The sequence below is a fragment of the Eurosta solidaginis genome, chromosome 5 (genome assembly GCF_040869045.1).
Source record: "Eurosta solidaginis isolate ZX-2024a chromosome 5, ASM4086904v1, whole genome shotgun sequence".
Classification (NCBI taxonomy): Eukaryota; Metazoa; Arthropoda; class Insecta; order Diptera; family Tephritidae; genus Eurosta; species Eurosta solidaginis.
Genome location: NC_090323.1, coordinates 173,903,375 through 173,927,158, shown reverse-complemented (window position 1 = coordinate 173,927,158; position 23,784 = coordinate 173,903,375). Strand labels below are relative to the sequence as shown.

The 23,784-nt window shown below is 37.3% G+C and overlaps 1 protein-coding gene across 1 annotated transcript in view; it reads right to left on the bottom strand.

Moving 5' to 3' along the window:
- LOC137254335 (putative leucine-rich repeat-containing protein DDB_G0290503) overlaps nucleotides 1-23,784 on the bottom strand; it is an 85,564-nt gene extending 61,780 nt beyond the window's left edge. Inside the window, exons 1-5 of the mRNA XM_067791989.1 lie at nucleotides 22,090-23,784; nucleotides 10,418-10,841; nucleotides 10,241-10,341; nucleotides 10,010-10,175; nucleotides 8,025-8,249 (exon numbers count right to left, since the gene is read on the bottom strand). Coding sequence (XP_067648090.1) covers nucleotides 8,025-8,249; nucleotides 10,010-10,175; nucleotides 10,241-10,341; nucleotides 10,418-10,841; nucleotides 22,090-23,709 — 2,536 coding nt within the window. The 5' untranslated portion in view covers nucleotides 23,710-23,784. The remainder of the gene's footprint in view (nucleotides 1-8,024; nucleotides 8,250-10,009; nucleotides 10,176-10,240; nucleotides 10,342-10,417; nucleotides 10,842-22,089) is intronic.

Here is a 23,784-nt window from a genome sequence, read left to right as displayed (position 1 = left end):
GAAGTGGAATATCAAAAGGCAGGCCACAAGGTTTATCCATCATTTTATAGTTTAAGAAAAGCTAAGGCAGAATGCAACCCAAATGAGATTGATGTGGCTGAAACAAGTGCTGAAATTAAAGTTCAAGCCGTATTAGATAAAACTGTTGAACGTTTAATTTAAGCAAATCAAGAAGTTCTTGTTAGTTTGTTACCTACATCTGTGTCATTTATTTTAATCAGCAGGTGGGGTTGTGATGGAAGTTCTGGTTATAGTACATATAAGCAAAAATTCACATGCAGTGCTGACACTGAGGAGTTTTTGCTTATATTTTCTTTCGTTAATCTTCAGTTACAGGACGAAAAGGTAACATTGATGGGCAGAATCCTCGACCTCCTTCTACGATGTATTGTCGTCCAATTAAATTTATTTTCTCTAAGGAAACAAAAGATTTTATTGTTTCTGAAACGAACAAAGTTTTAGAGGAGGTAAATGCTTTGTTGCCAAAAAAGTACTTTCTCGAAGAATGCGAGGTTTCTGTAAATCACAACATGCTCCTAACAATGATTGACGGAAAAGTTTGCAATGCTTTGACTGAAACTTCTTCCGCACAAAAGTGTTATATTTGTGGTGCCACTCCAAAAGATATGAATGATGAGACACGGGTTTTTATGCCTAACCGAGATAATCTTGGTTTTGGCTTGTCTACTCTCCATGCCTGGATAAGATGTTTTGAATGCTTGCTTCACATAAGTTATCGCCTCGAAGTAAAAAAATGGCAACTTAGGAATGAGGCAGATAAAGAGAGTGTTAAGCAACGTTCCAACGAAATCCAGAATAAATTTAAAAGTGAACTTGGATTGATAGTAGATCAACCAAAATCAGGATTCGGCAATACCAATGATGGTAATACTGCTCGAAGGTTTTTCGAAAATTCTGACGCTAGTGCTGAGATTACGGGATTGGATGTAATGCTCATCAAAAGATTCGATACTCTCCTTCGCACATTAGCATCTGGGTATAATATCAATATCCAAAGATTTGGCATATTTGCGAGTGAGACTAAAAAACTATACATAGATCTCTACCCGTGGTTTTATATGCCTGCTACAGTTCATAGAATCTTAGTGCATAGTACTGATATTATAAAATCAGCAATTTTGCCTATTGGTAAACTTTCTGAAGAAGCACAAGAAGCCCATAACAAAAATTTGAGACGATTCAGGGATGATAACACACAAAAGCAGTCGCGTGTAGCCACGAATATAGATCTTATGAATATGCTACTTATAACATCGGATCCCTTAGTTAACAGCTTAAGGGAGATACCCAAGAAAAAATTTAAAAGCCTGGCTTCAGAAGTCTTACATTTACTGTCCTCCGATAATGTTGAGGAGTCAATAAATACCCCAGTTGTTTCAAGCTTTCAGAGTAATGATGCTCATGACTCACAAGTGACTCATCGAATGACAGTGACGATAATGAATGGTAACATAATTATAAAAGAAAACTTTACGCTATAACTTTTTCCTTGATCAGTAAGTAGTAAAGTGAAGTAAAAAGAAGTAAAATTTTAGAAAGAAATAAGAAAAAAGGCACATATGGCTGAAAAAATATTATACTTGTAATGACTACATATGAAACTGAAAATAATTTTGTCCACTAGCTTGTTCTACACGAAACACTGTGCGCCGGTAGAATTCCCCAAATTCGGCCTCATTTCCGGCGGAGGCCGCAAATTTAGGGAGAGAACGTGACCTTATAAGACAGCTCGATCCCGGCGACCCGCAAATAAGGGATATAAACCAACGAATCAGATTGCTTGTCGATGAACACAAGCGGGCGAAATGGGTGGAGCACCTTAGCTCTCTTTCCACCTTTGTCATTCCCGAAAAATGGAAAATGGCCAATGTGGTGCCGCTACTAAAGCCTGGGAAACCAGCTAACATAGGAGAGTCAATCGCCCGATATCTCTCCTATCGCCAGTAGCCAAGACGCTTGAAGCCATTTTGCTCCCCTACTTCAAAGCAAATTTGCAGCTAGCCTGTCATCAGCATGGCTTCAGAAAACTCCATAGCACCACCACCGCGCTAAAGGCCATTAGCACCCAGATAAATTGCGGTTTAAATCAAAGCCCCCACCATAGAACGGTACTCGTTGCGATAGACCTATCAAAAGCTTTTGATACGGTCAACCATGGCACGTTACTGCAACACCTGGAAGGGTCTACCCTTCCCCCATGTCTTAAAAGGTGGACCGCAAATTATCTGGGTGGTCGGCAGGCATATGAAATAATAGAAACGAAACATCAAAACCAAAAAGAATTAAACAAGGGGTGCCACAGGGAGGTGTCCTATTCCCACTTTTGTTTAATTTCTACATATCTAAGCTACCTTCGCCACCAGAAGGAGTTACTATCGTTTCCTACGCCGATGACTACACAATAATGGCCACAGGCCCAGGCCCACAGATCGATGAGCTTTGCAACGGAATAAGCGGCTACTTCCCTGATCTCTCCAGTTTTTTCGCCTCGCGAAACCTGGCATTAACACCAACTAAATCCTCCGCGACCTTATTTATAACACGGACGTCCCAAATGTCGACCATTTTGAACATCCACGTCGATGGCACTACGCTATCGACTGTCCTACACCACAAAATCTTGGGTGTGACGTTTGATCAGGATCTCCATTTTGGTGAGCATGCAGCCAAATCCCTTGCTGGCAGTACTTGAGGGAAAAGACAAAGAAACGCTCATTGCTGATGATGTAAAACTTTTTAGGTCTTATGTGTCTATTGAAGAATGTCCCTTGCTTCAGGCGAATTTAAACTGCTTAGTTGCTTGGTGCAACGCGAATTCAATACCGCTGAACATCAATAAATGTAAGTTGATATGCCTCTCTCGGAGATCTTTGCCAGCAGCCTCATACGTAATTAATAATTTTTGTCTTGTATCAGTAAATTATTTTGTTGACTTGGGAGTCACGATGGATGCTAAACTTAGTTTCAACCTTCATATTATGACTACTGCCAATAAGGCTAGAGGTGTTCTATCATTCGTGAAGAGATGGTCTAAAGAATTTAGTGACCCTTATGTAACTAAAGCCCTTTTTACCACATTAGTTAGACCGATACTAGAATACGGATCAGTAGTCTGGAATCCGCGATATCAAGTTCATGCAGATAGGCTTGAGTCAATACAGAAGCAATTTTTACTTTTTTCTTTAAGGAATTTTCATTGGGACTCTGCATATAATCTTCTACCTTATACCAGCCGGTTAAAGCTTATCAATCTTCCAACTCTCGCTAGTCGTAGAGAAATGCCAGGCGTATTATTTGTGGCTAAACTACTAAATAGACTATTCTCTAGCCCATTTCTTTTGAACGAAGTAAACTTCAATGTCCCATCACGAGCGTCAAGACATTACAAACCTCTTCTTTTGAGGCAGTGCAGAACTAATTTCGAATTAAATGAACCTTTCCGGTGTTTGTGTCATGATTTTAACTATCATTCGAATTCATTTTATATAAGGGATTCACTTTTTACTATAAGGAAAACTGTCCTATCCTATCTTAACTCGTAACAAAATAAAAATAAAAAAATTAAAAACCATTAAAATCTTTATATACTAAATCGTTAACTTATTTAACAATTTACTATATGTATAATTTTCAACTGTTATGTATATAATACTCAGCTGATGATTTTTCTTCTGTAGCAGAGCAGTTTTAGATCTCAACGTTTAATAAACCTCCGCCTATCAACAACTCAGCAAAAACAAAAACAAATCCGTGCGTCATGCGGATGCGCCCCCATGCCGGTTGGGCGGGCTTTGGGCCCTCCATTAATCCGTTGGGTTTATTATTACCACATACAAAGCAATTGGACAGCCGATTGCATGCTACGCGTCCCCTATATGGTCGCCAAGCCTAAAAACTACTCACTGGAAAAAGCTACAGGCCTGCCAAAATACTGCTCTCAGAACCGCCACGGGCTGTCTTCTTATGTCCCCAGAACACCATCTACATAATGAGGCGAGAATACTCCCCATCAGACAGAGATATGAGATGCTAACCAAACAGTTCCTGTTGAATACCCAGAAACCTGGGCATCCCGACATCTGATTGATGAGCCAACACCGCCTAGGGGCTTAAGGAGCCATCTCCGTAAGCATTATGAGGAAATACGGCACCTGAGAACTCAGCCGTATGAAGCAAAAAAACACAAGCAGGTCCTCAGTGAACTCCACAAACAGGCGTCGGACTTCTATGCTAGGAATTGCCCGGTGAATCCAGTACTCAAAGAACTGTACCCAAAACTTGCGGAAGAGGAACGCATACTCCCCAGGGAAACGCGAGTCACTCTAGCTCAACTTCGTTCTGGATACTGTACAGGGTAAACTCTTACCCATCCAGAATCAACCCGACATACAAAAACAAACCAAACCAAACCCATATCTTTAATTGTACTGTGGAACCAACGCCTCTAACATCCCTTTCATTATGGTCCACCCCTGTTGAAACTGCAAGTTTCCTTGGACTCCCGTTAGAGGATATTGATGACAATTTGTGATCGGTCGCACTTATTACGTGGGGCGAAGTACTGCTACAACAACAACAATATGCATCAAAATTTAAAGAAAGTTTTGTATCTTTATTAAAATTATTTAACAATATCGTAGGTGCAAATTTTAATACTCAGCTGAGCAGAGCTCACAGAGTATATTAACTTTGTTCGCATAACGGTAATCCGTAACGGCATAAACTAATCGAGATAGATATAGACTTCTATATATCAAAATGATATGGGTTAAAAAAGAAATTCATTTAGCCATGTCCGTCCGTCCGCCCGTCCGTCCGTCTGTCGCTGACCTTATGACGCAAAATAGAAAATTAGAAAAATTTTGACAATGGGCGTGGCACCGCCCACTTTTAAAAGAAGGTAATTTAAAAGTTTTGACAGCTGTAATTTGGCAGTCGTTGAAGATATCATGATGAAATTTGGTAGGCACGTTACTCCTATTACTATATTTGTGCTAAATAAAAATTAGCGAAATCGGATGACAAACACGCCCTCTTCTAAAAAAAAAAAATTTTTAAGTCAAATTTTAACAAAAAAGTTAATATCTTTACAGTATAAAAGTAAATTATGTCAACATTCGACTCCAGTAATGATATGGTGCAATAAAATACAAAGATAAAAGAAAATTTCAAAATGGGCGTAACTCCGCCCTTTTTCATTTAATTCGTCTAGAATACTTTTAATGCCATAAGTCGAACAAAAATTTACCAATCCTTGTGAAATTTAGTAGGGACATAGATTCTATGACGATAACTGTTTTCTGTGAAAATGGGCGAAATCGGTTGAAGCCACGCCCAGTTTTTATACACAGTCGACCGTCTGTCCTTCCGCTCGGCCGTTAATATGATAACTTGTGCAAAAAACGATATATCTTAACTAAACTTAGTTCACGTACTTATCTGAAGTCACTTTATATTGGTATAAAATATGGCCAAAATCCGACTATGGCCACGCCCACGTTTCCCATATCGAAAATTACGAAAAATGAAAAAATGCCATAATTCTTTACCAAATACGAAAAATGGGATGAAACATGGTAATTGGATTGGTTTATTGACGCAAAATATAACTTTAGAAAAAACTTTGTAAAATGGGTGTGACACCTACCATATTAAGTAGAAGAAAATGAAAAAGTTCTGTAGGGCGAAATCAAAGGCCCTTGGAATACTGTTCGTGGTATGACATATATAAATAAATTAGCGGTAGCCCACAGAAGATTTTCTGGGTCACCCTGCCACATTTTGGTCAATATCTCGAAATCGCCTTCACATATACAACTAAGGGCTACTCCCTTTTAAAACCCTCATTAATACTTTTAATTTGGTATCCATATCGTACAAACACATTCTAGAGTCACCCCTAGTCCACCCTTATTGCGATATCTCGAAAAGGCGTCCACCTATAGAACTAACGCCCACTACGCTTTAAATAATCATTAACACCTTTCATTTGATAGACATTTCATACAAACACATTCCAGGGTTACCCTAGGTTCATTTTGCTAAATGGTGATTTTCCCTTATTTTGTCTCCAAAGCTCTCTGCTGAGTGTGTAATGTTCGGTTACACCCGAACTTAGCCTTCCTTACTTGTTCTTTAATACATTCAAAAGCCTTAGTTGATGTGTCTTCCCAAATTAATGTTTTGTCGCGTTTCTTATTCGTTTTATAAATTAAATTGTATAAACAGGTTGTCTACTCAGCAAGATTTTTTTTTCCGTTTTAGGAATTGAATGTTCCAATTCCAATAAATGGCAAGAGGACTTTTAAATTGCCTCTTATATCGCCAGGTTAACAAACGTATAAGGGTAATATACTTGCAACATTTAGACGTACATAAGCAGCTAACATATGTCGCAAAGTAAAAACCCGTAGCACAAATTTTTTCCTTGTAACTGCTAAATATATGGCTTGTTGCCATGTGCTTTTTCAAAATTTGCAATTCATCATGAATTATATTTTTACGTATGTATGTATCATAAATTTTTTTTTTTTTCTATTTTCCAATCTCCAATATCACTTTATGGTTGTATGATTCGAATCCAGTAATTTGTATAATCCGGTGAGTTTTAATATAATATGTACAGATGCTCTAGTCCATTCAATCATGGTAATTATTTTTCGTTTATTTCATTTTTGTAAAAGTATTTTAGTCTTTTCAGGTGTTATATTTTATATTTATTCTGGTTATGTGTACATGACATGCAACTTTTAAAAAAATCACGTCAGTTTTTTGCTAAATATATGGCTTGTTGCCATGTGCTTTTTCAAAATTTGCAATTCATCGTGAATTATATTTTTATGTATGTATGTCACATAATTTCACTCCCATCCAGCAAGTGATACCCCCATCACGCCCAAGCCAGAGGCTTCAGGCATCCTCCCATTTTAATAATATTAAAATAGTCATCTTGTGTCATGTAATTTGTTAGATAATTCAGCTTTTGGTTAATTTCCAGTGGTGACTTGTTTTCTTTATGTGGATTATTAATTTTTTAATTGTAACGTTGTAGCTCCAATCTTAGAAATTTATTTAATTGTAAAGTTGAAAACAGGTACGCCAGGTTATATTCAATTTGATTTGTTTTAAGAGGTTGTGAAACTTTATATGATGACTATAGCAGGGCATTAAATGCCCCTTTGATTTTTCCGTTTTTCTTCTGCAGCTTAATATATTATTGGTATTTCATGTTTTTCAAGATTTATTGTCAAATTTGATACAATGTAACTTTATGGTTGTAACGCACATATGTGACCTCTCAACTAGTCCACCATTTGGTAATTTCAGTCTTTATTTTTAAATTGTTTTGTTTTAATAAGAAAATGTTTGTCGTAAAATGTTTTATATTATAACACGTTTATGTGGATTGATTATATGTATATTACTGTAAATTTATGTTAGGTTTTTTTTTTCTTCGTGTTCATTACAGTTATATGTTCCGTTTGTCCTCGGTGACATTATATATTTCCAAATCGGTATGTATGTACATAGCGAGATAGATTTATGTATATATAAATTTGCATTGTTTTAAATTTATTATTTTAATATAATAATACTGATTAAATTTATTATATTGGATAATTGCCCGCTAGCAATTGTCCGTGTTTGACACTGAAAAGCGTATAAAACGAAGGTTTTATACATATATGTTTGCACTACACATGTGGTTTATTTATTCCTTTGAATTTTTAGGCACGATAGCACCTGGATATTTTTAAACAATTTCGCAAAATGATGTTTAGATATATTTTGATTTAATGGTTTACTCCAAGTACGATAATATTTAATTTGATCTTTGCCACTTCGATTTCCGCACCATCCTCCATTTTGTTCTCAACCGCATGCATCACGTCCTATTTTTTGCACAGGTTGAGCTGTGGGAAAAACGAACTTAACGCGACGACGTTACAAACCGAAGTCCGCTCAGCAAGATTTGAAATATATGTGATAGTAGTTTATCATACCTATAAATTTTTGTGCATGTTTTATTGATTTTGGAAGTTCAACGTTACGTAGGGCTGCAATTTTCTCATCTGATGGTCTAATTCCAAAACCAGAAATATTGTATCCTAAGAAATCAATATTGGCAAATCCAAAGATGCATTTATTAGGTTTTATATTCAAACCGTACTCAGCTAAACGCTTGAAAAGTATGCTAAGATCCTGTAGATGTTGTTCTTCATTTTTACCTGCAAAAAGCAAATCATCTACATTGGCAAAAACAAAGTCTAGACCGCTAATTACCTCGTTTATAAATCTCTGAAAAGTTTGGGCTCAGTTCCTTAGTCCGAAAGGCATTCGCAAAAATTCAAACATCCCAAAGGGCGTTGTTATTGCGGTTTTGTATATATTGTATATATCCTCTACAGCCATTGTTATTTGATGGTACGCTTTCACTAAGTCAATTTAAAAAAAATGTTTTTGTTTCTAAGATTCATATTAAAATAGTGGAGATGGGGTAAAGGATATCGATTAGGAACTGTTACTACATTAAGCTACGAAAATCTCCACAAGGACGCCAGTCATTAGCTTCTTTTTGGGCACTAAATGAAGAGGGGATGCAACGGCTGAATTTGATGGTCTACAAATTCTAGTTCTTAAAAAAAAATCAAAGTCGGGTTTCGCCAATTTGAATTTAATCGGATCTAGGCGCATGGGCTTAGAAAAAGGAAGGTTTCCTTCAGTAACAAGTCTATGGACAGTAGTATGTTTGACTGGCTTCGAATAATCTGGATCAGAAATCAAGGATGGAAAAGATTTAAATAATTTTGAAAATTTATTATCTTCTGAAAACTTGAGTTTTCCTTAGCGATTGCGCTAGATTTATTTCCGCAAGTTAAAAACACGAGTTTTGGATTTCTCTCTTCAACCGGAAGTACTCTTCCTTCGATGGTCATCCGCCAACAGCGGAAACATGACCCTTCTGGCCGCAACGGGTAGGGGCAGTTAGGTTTAATTTGCCCGTTTTTGGAGCAATTAAAACATTTCAATTTATTTTCCTCAGATGGCCGTGATGCCTGTTTACCTCCTGTGATGGTGGTTACTGCGTCGGCCACCAAGTAGCTCCTCATGGAACTTGGGGGTGGGGAGGGGGGCATGGACTGAAAGTTTAATGTGGCCACATAAATCGTTCCTAGATGGTCGGGCTAGCACCTTAATGGTGCTGTGGTACCGGTGCGTACCGGATCTGTATCCGGCAAAGGACCATCTCATCGATAACACTCCCCAAAGCCTTCGGGGAGCAACCTTATCGCTACAACAACAGCAGTGGTTACAATATCAGCAGCAGCATTATTTATCGTGAACAACGATGGGTAGATTGCTTGCTCCATCTCCAATTACGTCCTGCAAAAGTCGGCGCAATTGGGCGTTTGTAGCCGTAGATGGAAAATCCACCCCAACTCATTAAGCGAGCTCAATAGTGTATTTCGAGCGGCCATAATATTGTTTTATATAAAATAATTGATTTGTCGATTTAGAGCTTCACACCTGAGATGAAAACTTGAGTTTTCCTTAGTGATTGCGCTAGATTTTTTCCGCAAGTTAAAAATACGAGTTTTGGATTTCTCTTCAACCGGAAGTACTCTTCCTCTTCTTCTTTTATTTCTTCTTTATTTTCAGAGTTGCATTATCTTTATGTTTCAACCACAGGGTTGTTACAATATAAAATGACCTGTTTTGTAATACAGGGTTGTTACACAACTTACATTCTATTTTGCGATCTTACACTTCTGAAAAAATGTTTGGAAGAGGAACATTACAAAAACAAGAGATGGTGTTGACTGAAAGGCTTGTCAACGGGTCAACTAAACGTTTGTTTCTTATATCGATTAGCAAGCCATATTTAGCCAAAAATCAGCTCCTATGATTGGTTTCGCGATATTGGCAATTAAAAAACATAAATGGAAATTCACGCCTTAGCCCTAAGTTAAATTCAAAAGCTTTTTACCGTATGTAGAAATAGTAGTACCATTAGCCGCTGTCAAAATAATATCGGAAGATTTCTTTTTACTTACAAATTTTGAAACTGAAAGTACCGAAATTTCTGCACCACTGTCTATTAGAAAATTTAATATATTATCCCTATCAAATATACATAAGCGACGAGTTCGTCGCTGCAACAAAGGAATAATTTAGTTTGTTGAATTATTAGTTTTTGAAAAGGCACATGGTTGTTCACATTTTCGAGTTTTGTTCCCGAATTTATAATGATATTTACAGAGCCAATTAGGATTCTAACGAGAATTGGACCTGTATCTGGAAAGACTTCTAAAACGATGTCTAGTTATAGAACGAGACCTTGAATAATTTTGATTAATTTCTGATAATTCTAAAGACAATTTTTCAAAATCTTTACACATAAGATTAGTCGTTTGAACCAAATTAGATATTAATGTATTTTCGCTTTTTGAATTTTGAAAATTATTAACAGAAGCGATTTCATTTTTATTGACAACCTCCCATACATTGTCAGCTAATTTCATTAATTCGTTTATATCACTAGAATTTGAACTAGCTGAAATTACATTCAAATTCCTTGGCGGTTTTCTCATCCAAAGTTTCTTAAGAACTTCTTGGCTGAAGTTAGTACCAGAGAGTAATACTAAAGACCGATAACATTCAGATGGTTTACGTTCTCCCATCTCAGAATCAGATAAATCTTTGTCAAATTTGGCATTCTCACTCAAAGAAAGTCGTTCAATTAAAACTTTCTTTAATGCAGTGAATTTATTATTTTCAGGAGGGTTCTGAATGAAATCTAAAATTGTCATAATGATATCCTGTGTAAGTGCAGTAATTACATACTCATATTTGGTTATTTCCTGACTAATATTTTTGCTATTAAATTGCATTTCAAGTGGATGAACCACGCTTCAGGACAATTTGTCCAAAACTGAGACAACTTCACTGAAGTGGCAAAAATTTCATTGTTATTTTGATTCTCATAAGGATTTACAAGATCATTTTGAAGACTAGGATCTTGTAAATCAATAAGTGAATAATTTCTATTATGTGTTGGTGTAGATGAATGTCTTTCGTGTGGTGGTGTATGATACATATTTAATGAATATTAAAAATCTCTGAGGAAGGAATTAATAATTTTAAAATGTAAATATATATATGATTATTTTAAAATAAAATATTGTAATGTATATTATTGTTAAGTGTATAATTAAAACTTGTTTTTAATTTGCTTAATTTTTAATATTGTGACAAATATTAGTGACACTAGGCGGCCACCGTGGTGTGATGGTAGCGTGCTCCACCTACCACACCGTATGCCCTGGGTTCACACCCCGGGCAAAGCTACATCAAAATTTTATAAATAAGGTTCTTCAATTAGAAAAAAATTTGTCTAAGCGGGTTCGCCCCTCGGCAGTGTTTGGCAAGCGCTCCGAGTGTATTTCTGCCATGAAAAGCTCTCAGTGAAAACTCATCTGCCTTGCAGATGCCGTTCGGAGCCGGCATAAAACATGTAGGTCCCGTCCGGCCAATTTGTAGGGAAAATCAAGAGGAGCACGATGCAAATTGGAAGAGAAGCTCGGCCTTATTAATAAAGACCATTTTGCATTATTGAATATTGGAGTTGTTTATTCAACAGTTTAGCGATACGAACGTTAGTAGAAGGTTGCAAATAAGCGGAATTGCACTAAATTCGTTACAATATTTTAAAATTTGCCCGCTCTTTTAATATTGTATAAAAAAGGGGCATTTTTCACACTTCTAAATTTAATTTGCTGTTTTCTTCTTGATTGAATTTTCGTTGTTGCAATTGATTGCTCATAACTAGTTGGATGATTGATAATGAGATTTGTTGAAAATATGCATATGACCGTAATTCCAATTAGATGATCGCTTGTTTATGTTCATGATTCAATTACTAGGGGTTTGTTCTTCAATGATGACAGACCTTTGACACTCCCGAATTGAAAAATCTGGACGGGTTGCTTTTACGAAGTAAGGAAAACGGGGAGTAATTCAATCCCCTTCAGTGAAATTGTAGTAGACAAGTATCTTTGGTTGTATATTAGTAGTGATAATAAATTTGTAAATGCGAAAAGTTTTTGGGGAAATAATTCAATGTCTACTAAATATTGTGAAAATGAGTGAATTGATAAAGTTATGTTGGTTTGGTCATTCTTTCAGAAATTGTTTGAGGAATGTCGTACGTTTGTATTTTATTCAAAAATGCACTATCTCAAAATTTGTTTACAAAACTCCCTACATGAGCATAAGTTTAATGCATTTTGTCATAAGAGGGAGTTAACGAAAAGCATTCTGAGGCGTTCTTCGATCTAATTCTAATATAGGGCGGTTTTGTGACAAATACTGAATTGGGAAATTTTTGAAAAATATTTTGAGATAGCATGATTTTGAACAGGCAGCCGATATGGGGTGTTACGCTACTCAGCAGCCGCAATGAACTGACAAAAACAAAAATAAAGAAAATGGCTTATTGCCTTAGGACTTTATATTCCTACCTTGACTTTGCCAGAAGAGTTAAGATTTGTACGGCCCTGCTACACAGGGAGTATTCACCTTTTTTTTGCTCTTTTCCGTTAAGTATTCATGGAAGCGCTCCGGGTAAAGCCTCAGTTCAGAATATTCGGATTACGTTCATTTGATACTACCTCACGGGGTCCGAATATGCACAATATTTTAAATATGAACCGATTCTCCAAATTCTTAAATAGAGACGAATGTTCCGAACATACGGAATTAATAGAACTTTTCATACGCACCCAAAAATATCGAGAGAAGTGTCAAAAACGCGTATTGACCTAGATAACAATAATGCGAAAGCGGAAATATAGCTCGTTCCAAAGATATTGACGAAAAACCCAAAAATGGCCCGGGTTGCGTTGGCGGCCTTCAGCCGGGCTTATAAAAAATACCCTGGCCGTTCCATCAATGAGGTGGGATCAAAATTTAAATGCATGCAAAATCCCTTTGTACACAAAATCTTTTTCAGTGCACAAAAAAATTTCAACAACCACATGAAAATTGCTAACTTCAACTGCAAATATCTCCGGACAGAGATACAATTTTTCTTTTCTGCCTTAGGATTATTGTTGTCTTGGTCACCTCTCTCGATAGTTTTGGACGCGTATTAGTAGTAGACTCCTGTTCTAAACTTTTACCTGAATAAGTTAACATGCCCAATGAGTACATTTCGTTATGGCATCTCCATTATTTACTAATGACATTTTTACGTGAATTGATTTAATAGACGAAGCTTTGACGTTGAATGATGAATTTTGAATTGGTTTAGTTTTCGTATGTTCATAGGATTATGGAAGTGGATGATTCCCTGGTGTCGTCACTTTTCATAAAATTACCTATTTTCAATGTTCAGCCACACTAATATATCCTTGCCATTAGTTAATAAATTCATTATAAAATTAAAATAAATGTTCTAAGGAATTATGCAGTTAAGTACTTATCGGGTATTTGTAAACTGATTGCTTCCTATTTCTACTACTAATATTTTCCGAAATTCGCAAAGAAACAACACAGTTAACGGATGTCAATTCGATTTGGGAGCAAAATGGCTGCAATTGTCAAAAAATGTGTATGTCGAGCAAACCTCTTGTGATTGAATCATGGTTTATGTTCAATTTTAATTTCTTATCGTTATGATACAACTTTATTCACTGTGTTACCAATAGAGCGATGAGATATGTGCAATGGCTTTTTTTGATGACTTTTATTGCAAAGGGTAGATAGATATGATGTGTGTAGATGGTAATTATAATATAATTTCAATTGAGCTCAATGAATGTGGCATAAATAAAAATACATATCCATAACAATTTTGACCAATAAGCTTGAATGCCGTTATGAAAAGCTGATACTGCTACTCCTTGTCTCTACTAAACTGCAATATCTGCTGACTCTTTTAATCAAATAATTAATAATTAATTAGTCAATAATCTAATTATGAATAATGCCGCGTTGCAACCGAAAGAAAAGACGCTGCCTACAGGGCTACGTTAAAAGCGAGCGCCACAAGAGGAGTGTGTGAACGCTATCGTGAGTTGAAAAGGGAAGCGAGACGCCTTTTCAGGAAGAAAAAAGCAGAACCAGAAAGGCGTTAGTGCGAGGAGCTTGAGCTGCTAGCCACCAGGAATAACGCCCGAAAATTCTACCAAAACACCAAACTCCTGTAGGAATGAAAACGGCGACCTTGTAACTGATGTCCAGAGAGTGCTTAGATAATGGAGGGAATACTTCTCTGCTCTCCTAAATGGAGGCAGCAATTCACCGCGCAGAGATGAAGAACCCGATCCCGCAATCGATGATGATGGAATATATGTCCCCCCGCCCGATTATGACGAAGTTAGAATAGCAATAACCAGATTGAAAAACAACAAGGCCGTGGGCGCTGATGGATTGCCTGCGGAGCTATTCAAGTTCGGCGGCGAGGAGTTTGTAAGGCGCATGCAGCAGTTCTTAGCAAAATATTGGCGGACGAAAGCATGCCCGACGGTTGGAATCTAAGTGTTCTTTGCCCAGTCCACAAGAAGGGGGATACTGCAAAATGCACCAACTATCGTGGAATCAGCCTTCTTAATATCGCATATAAGGTCCTTTCAAGTGTATTGTGCGAAAGATTGAAGCCCACCGTGAACCGGCTGATTGGACCTTATCAGTGCGGCTTCAGACCTGGTAAATCTACCATTGACCAGATTTTCACAATGCGCCAAATCTTGGAAAAAACCCGTGAAAAGAGAATCGACACACATCACCTCTTCGTCGACTTTAAAGCCGCCTTCGACAGCACGAAAAGGAGCTGCCTATATGCCGCTATGTCTGAATTTGGTTTCCCCGCAAAACTTATACGGCTGTGCAAAATGACGTTGAGCAACACCATCAGCTCAGTCAGAATTGGGAAGGACCTCTCCGAGCCGTTCGAAACTAAACGAGGTTTCAGACAGGGCGGCCCCTATCGTGCGATTTCTTTAATTTTACTAGCTGCAGAACTTAACCGCACTGGAACAATATACTATAAAAGCGTGCAATTACTGGCATATGCTGATGACATTGATATCATCGGCCTAAACACCCGCGCTGTTAGTTCTGCTTACTCCAAACTGGAAAAAGAAGCGGTAAAGATGGGTTTGATGGTGAATGAGGACAAAACGAAGTACCTGCTGTCATCGAGCAAAGAGTCAGCGCATATGCGCCTTGGCAACCACGCTACTGTTGGCAGCCATAATTTCGAAATAGTAAAAGACTTCGTTTATTTGGGAACCAGCATCAACACTAGCAACAACATCAGCACTGAAATCCAGCGAAGAATCAATCTTGCCAATAAATGCTACTTTGGACTAGGTAGGCAATTGAAAAGTAAAGTCCTCTCTCGGCGAACGAAAATAATACTCTACAAGTCACTTATCGTACCCGTCCTGCTATATGGGGCAGAAGCATGGACCATGACAACAGCAGATGAAGCGGCTTTGGGAGTGTTCGAGAGAAGTTCTTCGAAAGATTTATGGACCTCTACGCGTTGGCGATGGCGAATACCGAAGAAGATTTAATGATGAGCTGTACGAGCTATACGCAGACATCAACATAGTCCAGCGAATTAAAACGCAGCGGCTGCGCTGCCTAGGCCATTTATGCGAATGAAAGATGATGCTCCGGCCAAGAAAGTGTTTCTATCGGAACCCGCCTATGGAAGCAGAGGTAGAGGGCGGCCCCCACTCCGTTGGAAGGACCAGGTGGAAAACGATTTAAACTCCCTTGGTGTGACCAATTGGCGCCGGTTGGCGGAGCGAAGGAGCGACTGGCGCGCCTTGTTGGACGGCCATAACCGTTTAGACGGTTAAGCGCCAATTAAGTAAGTAAGTAATTAAATAAATAGTGCAAACGTCATGCAACAACAACAACAACGTCATACACATCACGAATAAATGAAGACGCTAATTGTAGTTTAATAATAAATGAAGCCTTCTTGTAAAAACACAGTTTTTAAAAAAAAGTTGATCGATGCTATTCCACATTGATAATTTAATAGAACACTGCTGACAAATTCCAAGACAATAAACACCGACTTGAGGGCTTCCACAAAAACAGTAGGAACGCAGTTTTTGGAAGTGTTGATAATATAGATTTATATTTTTATTGTAGATGTTGTTAAAATATGTATGTATGTATGTATGTATTTATTTGAAAATTTGTTCCTAGCACAACAATTTTGACAAATTATTTAACAGTGCTAGTCATGAATAGCATGAGCTATTAAACTGAACATTTATAATAATAATAAATTAGATTAATCAAATTAAATTAAATATAGCGGATAATAGTGAAATATTTATGTATGTAAATGTAAATCTTAAAACTAAAGAAAAGTAATTAATAAATATTAAAAGACAGCAGTAGTGATGATAACCTTTGGCTGGTTATAGATCGAATAGTATTTAACAAATAAAGGAAGAAGACACAGAGAAAGGAGAAGGACTTAGAAATGAACATTTTAACAACAACAATTTGAGATCCAGTTTAAGAGTCGTTAAAAAATGATGTTAGTTCTTTTTTAAAGTGCAGAGCATTACTTAAGAGTCGAAGACTTGTAGGTAGGGAGTTCCAAAGACGTATTACAGTAATAAAGAATTGGCGCTCAGAGGTTAGCGTGCGGTATCTAATGTGCTTAAGAAGAAGCACCGATATTGATGATTGCAGAAAAATAAGCTTACGATATAGATAGTCAGGTTCCTTCGTGTGTATCAATTTATGGAGGAAGGACAGTGTTTTGACTTTTAAAAGATTTTCGAAAGAAATGTTTAGCAACTTTTCAGCATGTTGTGATACGTGGTCAAGTCTTTTCAACCCATAAACATATCTAGCAATGTTGTTGTAAACAACATTTAGTTTGTTCTTGCACAGATAGTCACAGTTTGAGTAAATCACACAACCATGGAGTAGCGTAGGTATTAAGTACGCTTTAGCCAGAAGTAGTCTTATGTGCAAAGGCGTGAAATACTTTGTTAACCATAGTGTACGAAGCATTCCATACACTTTTCCAACCGTTCTAAAAATGTGGTCTTTCCATGTCAATGTTTTGTTAAAAATTACACCTAAGTTTTACGCCGTATCTACGTATTCTATAACGGAATTGTCGAACACTACATTCTCTAAATCATTAGTGGGAAAAGACCGTCTATGAATAACAATACATTTTGACTTATTCGGGTTTATACATAAGCCATTCATATTAGCCCATGAAAATATTTGATTCAAATAGTGGTTTAAGTTACTTATGCACAAGCTAGTTTGATCACGAGGACAACACGTAAACAACTGCACATCATCAGCGTAGATATGAACATTACAATGCTTAAGGACATCGGGTAAGTCATTGATATACAGAACAAATAACAGAGGACCCAGGATAGAGCCTTGAGGGACGCCTCTTAAGACATGTAGGAAGTCAGACTTTTCACCATCTATACATACTGCTTGAGTCCTATCGCCAAGATATGATCTTATAAGGGCAACTGCATGACCAGAGAAGTTAAATAAGTTTACCAGCTTCCTACAGAGCAGAGTGTGCTCTACAGAATCAAAAGCTTTAGAGTGGTCAAGAAATGTGTTATGTATGAAACGAAGTGGTAACGCCACACACTGAATTAATTTACTATCATTTTGGCAACTCTGTTTTTGCTTATTCTTTTTTGTTCTTTTTGTTCATTTTATATTGAAATGTTCATATTCGCTCATATTAAATAAACTGAGTAAATATACATATACAAAAAAATGTTAAGAAGGCAATGTAACTTTCATCCACTCGCTCACGAATTTCTTCTGTCACAGATAATAGTGCCGTTGTACAGCTCCGCTTTGACCTGAAACCAGACTGACTGTCTGACAGGAGCTTGTATTCATGTACATATGATACGATTTGCCCATGTAGAACACGTTCAACGACCTTAGAGAGGAAAGGGAGTATGGCTATTGGTCGATACTCATTATTTTGTTTACGGATTGGAATAACTTTTGCAGCTTTCCAGTATATTGGGAAGACACCGGTCGTCAAAATTGAGTTGACCAAGTAAGTAATGTGGGGAAGGATTTTGGGAAGAATGACTTTTAAAAACTTTGAACATATACCATCAAGCCCCATTGCGTTAGACTTCACAGAAGTTATGGCTTGGACAACATCACAATTATCAACACAAACAAACTCGAAAGGGCTAGTGTCAACATTAACACGCACGGAGTAGTTATCAATACACACATTGTCGGCTGAGTTTGGTAGTCTTACAAAAGTATTATTTATTTCGTTGATGTCGACATCAGGGGGATGAGACAGGTCACTTTTGGGCTTACCAATTCCTATTTGTTTGATTTTATTCCACTTTTCTTTTGTATTCAAAGCAGAACTAAACTTATACTTAAAATAATTTGCCTTAGCCAGCCTTATGGCTTTGTTTGCAGTAAGCCGAGCTGTTTTAAAGCAGATATACGCTTCGACTGTTTTGTACCTTTTCCACCGCGAGTAGGCTTGGTTACGAAGGTGGATAAGGTGTTTTAATGTAGCATTGAACTAAGGGCTATTATTGTATTTAGGTGTTTTTATTTTTAGTGGAACGTGATCATCGAATAAATTATTTATGTTATCCTGCAGAAACTTTGTCTGGTCATCAACCGATGTTAACGTACGAATCAAGCTCCAATCAACCGACTCAATGGACTCAGCAAGAGAATAATAATCTATACTTCTGTAATCGCGATACGCGAACGAACTTGGCCTACATGATGTTTGGAAGTTGTAGTTTAGGAATATCAGGTCGTGTTTTGAGAAGCAGGAGGCGGATAGTTGCGTGTAGTGAATCATTTTATGAAGATCATTGACAAAAAATAAATCTAATAGAGAAGAGTTAGTATTTGTGAAATGCGTTGGTATATCACAGTTTGTGGGAAAAAGTCCCAGAGATTCCATGCTTTGTTTTAAAGTGGCATCCACCAGTAGGTTACTATTAAAATCTCCAGCGATGATAATATTGCCATAGTCTAATAGTAACGATTGAAGAAATTCAATAAACGCGGAAAAATCTACTAGTCGATTCGGTCTGTATACACAGCCGATAAGAAGCCTACTATTATTTTCAGAAAACATATGAACAAACACACATTCCACAGGATCACCTGGACTAGAACAACAACACAATTTACAGGACATACTACTTTTTACATATATCGCAACACCACCACCATGACCACTTCTATCAACTCTGAAAAGCCGGTATCCATTTATCTTCACCATATCATTTTTATGAAACGAAGAAAACCATGTTTCTGAAACACATATGACATGTTTTTTTAATGCTGCTTATATCTTGCACAACACTATTCAATATTTTTGGTTTTTCTTTTGCCTGATTTTAGGCGCACTAATTAATTACATTAATTTGTTGTAGCACAATTTTAGGTGTATAGGACAATTTTAGGTGATAAGGCAGATTTGCAATTTTCCAGAGGAATAACAGAATTCTTGTGTTTGGCAGAGGAATTGAACAGAATTCTGGTGCGTGGCAGAAGAATTTAACAGAATTCTGGTGCATGGCAGAGGAATTTAACAGAATTCTGGTGCGTGGCAGAGGAATTTAACAAATTTGCAATTTTCCAGAGGAATAACAGAATTCTTGTGTTTGGCAGAGGAATTGAACAGAATTCTGGTGCGTGGCAGAAGAATTTAACAGAATTCTGGTGCATGGCAGAGGAATTTAACAGAATTCTGGTGCGTGGCAGAGGAATTTAACAGATTTGCAATTTTCCAGAGGAATAACAGAATTCTTGTGTTTGGCAGAGGAATTGAACAGAATTCTGGTGCGTGGCAGAAGAATTTAACAGAATTCTGGTGCATGGCAGAGGAATTTAACAGAATTCTGGTGCGTGGCAGAGGAATTTAACAGAATTCTGGTGCGTGGCAGAAGAATTTAACAGAATTCTGGTGCATGGCAGAGGAATTTATCATATCATTCATAGTGTATGGAGCAGTTGCGTGGGCAGCAAGGACAACCATGGTGACTGTACAAGTCACTCACGGAGCTTCAACGCTTGGCATGTGTCTGCATTATGGGAGCCATGTGAACATGCCCGACGGCGGCAATAGAGGTGATGCTTAATTTAACGCCTCTACACATAATAATTGAGCGGGCAGCCAGGAGTACCTTAGTAAACATAGCTAAAGAGGGATGTGGAAGAGGCAAAGCCATACAGGCACGGAACATGGAGAAGCTGAAGGAGCGGATTCCACTCATCCAACTTCCCAGTGATGACCCGAGGAAGCTAATTAAGTTTGAGAAGCGCTTCAAATAAAGCTCGGGAACAAGTGTACCTGTGACACCTCCAGAATTGAAGCGCTTCACCAGGAACACACTATAATATGGTACACCGATGGCTCGAAGACACCGAAGGGCACAGGAGCTGGGATCTGCAACCCCCGAGCCAAAATGTTCCTACCACTCTGAAAATATTCGAGCATCTTCCAAGCCGAAGTTTTCGCCATAAGCCGGTGTGCTGAGATACATTTACAGCGGAGATATACAAACCAGAGGATCGCTATACACAACGACAGTCAGGCTGCGCTCAAGGCACTATCTTCAGTTGAGATTAAATCATCAACAGTCCTTGAGCGCGTAGAGGTTAAAGAGTCTAGGGGCCAATAACATCATCCGTTTAACCTGGGTACCTGAAAAGCCAATAGGACCGGAGCCCATTATGCCAATAGGGTGACACGCCATAAGGGAAGAGTTCAGGCAAAAAGAAGCGTGCCTCAGAGACAACACTGACGCGAAAGTCCAGGATAGGAGGGTACAACTCAAAGCCTCAACCTCCCAAAAAGCAGCCTTCGAATTTTAACAGGCATACTCACAGGTCACTGCAGGCTAATGAGCCACATGCATAAACTAGGTATATCGTCTAGTAGATCCTGTCGATTTTGTGATCGCAGATGAGACTGCACAACACATCCTGATGGAATGCGATGCAGTCGTGATAGGAAGACTTAGGATCCTAGGATCACGAAAATTAGAAAGTAGTCACGTACGCTCTTTGAAGCCGAGATTTTCTCAAAGAACTCGGTTTGGACGAGGTGTTGTGAAGAGAATGAGGGCACAATAAAACAATAGGTCGCAGTACTTAACCTCACAACATATCTATTTATCTATATACTGCAGTGTCTCCCCCTCTCCTCTCCGTTTTCCAATTCTTCTCCTTTCCTTCTTTTCCACACGTCTCCCACTTACCTCCGCTATTCTAGAAATCAAAAGGCGAATATTGGGCATTTATTTCTTTTCTTATTGAAAAGTTGAACATATTTACTACTTTTATGTATTAAATTTTTTTTTACAGAAAATATTATTTTTTTACTCACCACAGTGCTCGTTATAAGATTTTCACAGCGAGTATTGCAAAGAACACGAATCGCCTAACATGAAAAAGTGATGTGATAAAATGAAAAAATAAATTTCACAGCGAGCATGAATTTTTTTTCACTCCATCACTTCATCGAACATGAATTTACCCCCTGTGTAGGAACATAAACGATTGTAACAAGGTTTATGTAGTCACAAAAGTGCTGCTGCGTTCCGCATCATTTTAATTTTATATCGAGATCTAAAACTGCTCAGCTACAGAGAATTTTTAGATTTAGCGAATAGTTTGCAAAGGAAAGTAATACGGTTGTCAATTATTGAGAGAATAAATTATTGTTTACTGCCAAACCGTGATTCCGGACTATCTTGCGCTGGAGTGAAAACTGTAATGTTGACAGAAGCGCTCATTTATTTAAAATTTGGTTTTACATTGTTTCAGGAAAATAGGCTTAAAATGTCTAGTTGGCCCAGAACGAACATTAACTTCGCAAAATATATATCTATATATTGGACATTACTTCAAAGTTACTAATTAATAATAAATTATGTATGTACTTACATATACATCTTAATTAGTTTCATTTTTAAAAATTATATTTTATAGTCATTTAATTTGCAATGTCATGTAATTTAGTTTCATTTATAGATCTTCTTCATCTTTTACCATATTCACAGCATAATCACGCCAGCAACGTGCCTCGCTTATAGCTGGTAAACGTAATCGCCACTCATCGCTTACGTACTTATATATTTCATCGCCAAGTTGTAGTAAATCAACTGTAACACGTCTTTCATCCGGTTTCCATGCACGATCTGCATTGCCAAACATGTCCATACGTAATAACGCAGCCATTGATAAAGAAACATATTTTTTCACGCCATTAAATAGTTGCGCCTTTGAAAGGTTTGCATTTGTATGCCGAATTTGTACATTGCCACTATTAGTTGCCGCAGACGTAACGGATTGCTGTTGATTGAAAATCACAAGCTTCTCAGCAGCAGTTGAAGACGATGTTGCCTGGCTTGTAATAACTGCCGCTTTCCCCACTTTCTTTTGCTTTTGTTCTTGTTTTTCTTTTTCATATTTAGCGCATTTTTCCTGTAAATGTTTATTCTCCTCTTGTAAGTGTTCGATTTCCGTTGTTAATAGCTCCTTTAAATTATTTTTGTTTGTCTCATCCATAACTTCTTCATGATTCTTCTCCAATTCTTCATATTTTTGTTCGAGTTGTTTATATTCATGTTTTACTTCTTCCAAAAAACTTTCTGTTTTAAGTAATTCGTTTATTTTAAGCTTTAGTTTCGCTTTGTATTTAATAAGTTCATTTTCTAGTTTGTTAATATGTGCAGTCATTTGATTTTGGTCGTGAACTTTAAGATTATCTAATGGATCTGTGTTATTCTGATTAGGCTCTACATTGTTCATGTTAATTAAAACATCCTTTAACTCTTCCTCTTCGCCCATTTCGTTATTGTCCTCGCTTTCCTCCACTTTACTGCATATGGTGATAGTTTCAATTTCTTTTGGTTGTGCACTAATACTCTCATCAGTCATGATTGGACAATCTACCAACGTATCAGATCCTTTGACATCAAGCTGAAAAACATTTTCCTCTTTCTTTTTTGTTCCTCTACTTGCTATGGATGATAATGGTGGTGATGAGGAGCTATTGGTTACTTCAGAATTAAAAATTTTAAATTTCTTGGAATTTTTCATTAATTCACAATTTTCATCTAATATTCTTTTAATACCACTATTTTTTAGTGCTGCACTTGTTGTAGCTGGTAACAGTTCGATAATATTTTCGGTGAGCACCAGATCAATCAATCGTGTTTTTATGTATTCATTGGGATCAACATTATCGTGAAGTGTAAAAGGGTATACATAACCAGGTGATGGAATTAAGTGTGCCTGTACAGGTGGTGAAATTTTAACCAATTCGGGCCCACCGATCATCTCTTCATGCTCATAATCCAAAAATAGTTTTCCGTTTAGGGGCATTAGTGTTGGTTCAACATATTTTCCGCGTGTTAATCTTTCCATTTTATAATTAACAAAACATTCAATTCGAAAATGCCGAGCACATATTTTCTTATTCTTTTGAACAATACTTGGAAGTTTAATAAAATCCATTTTATCAGCAAGTTTGAGCCATCGCACAAAGCTCTCCTTGTTGGCTATGGGGTAGCAGAAGAAATGCATGCCTGGAAGCTTTTTAGTGCCAACAGGACAATCACGAAACGTGCACCGACAGCCACCCATTGTGTATTATTTATTTTTATTTCAATTGTTCTTAGAAGTTAAAACTAATTTGTTTACAATTTCTAATATGCCTGA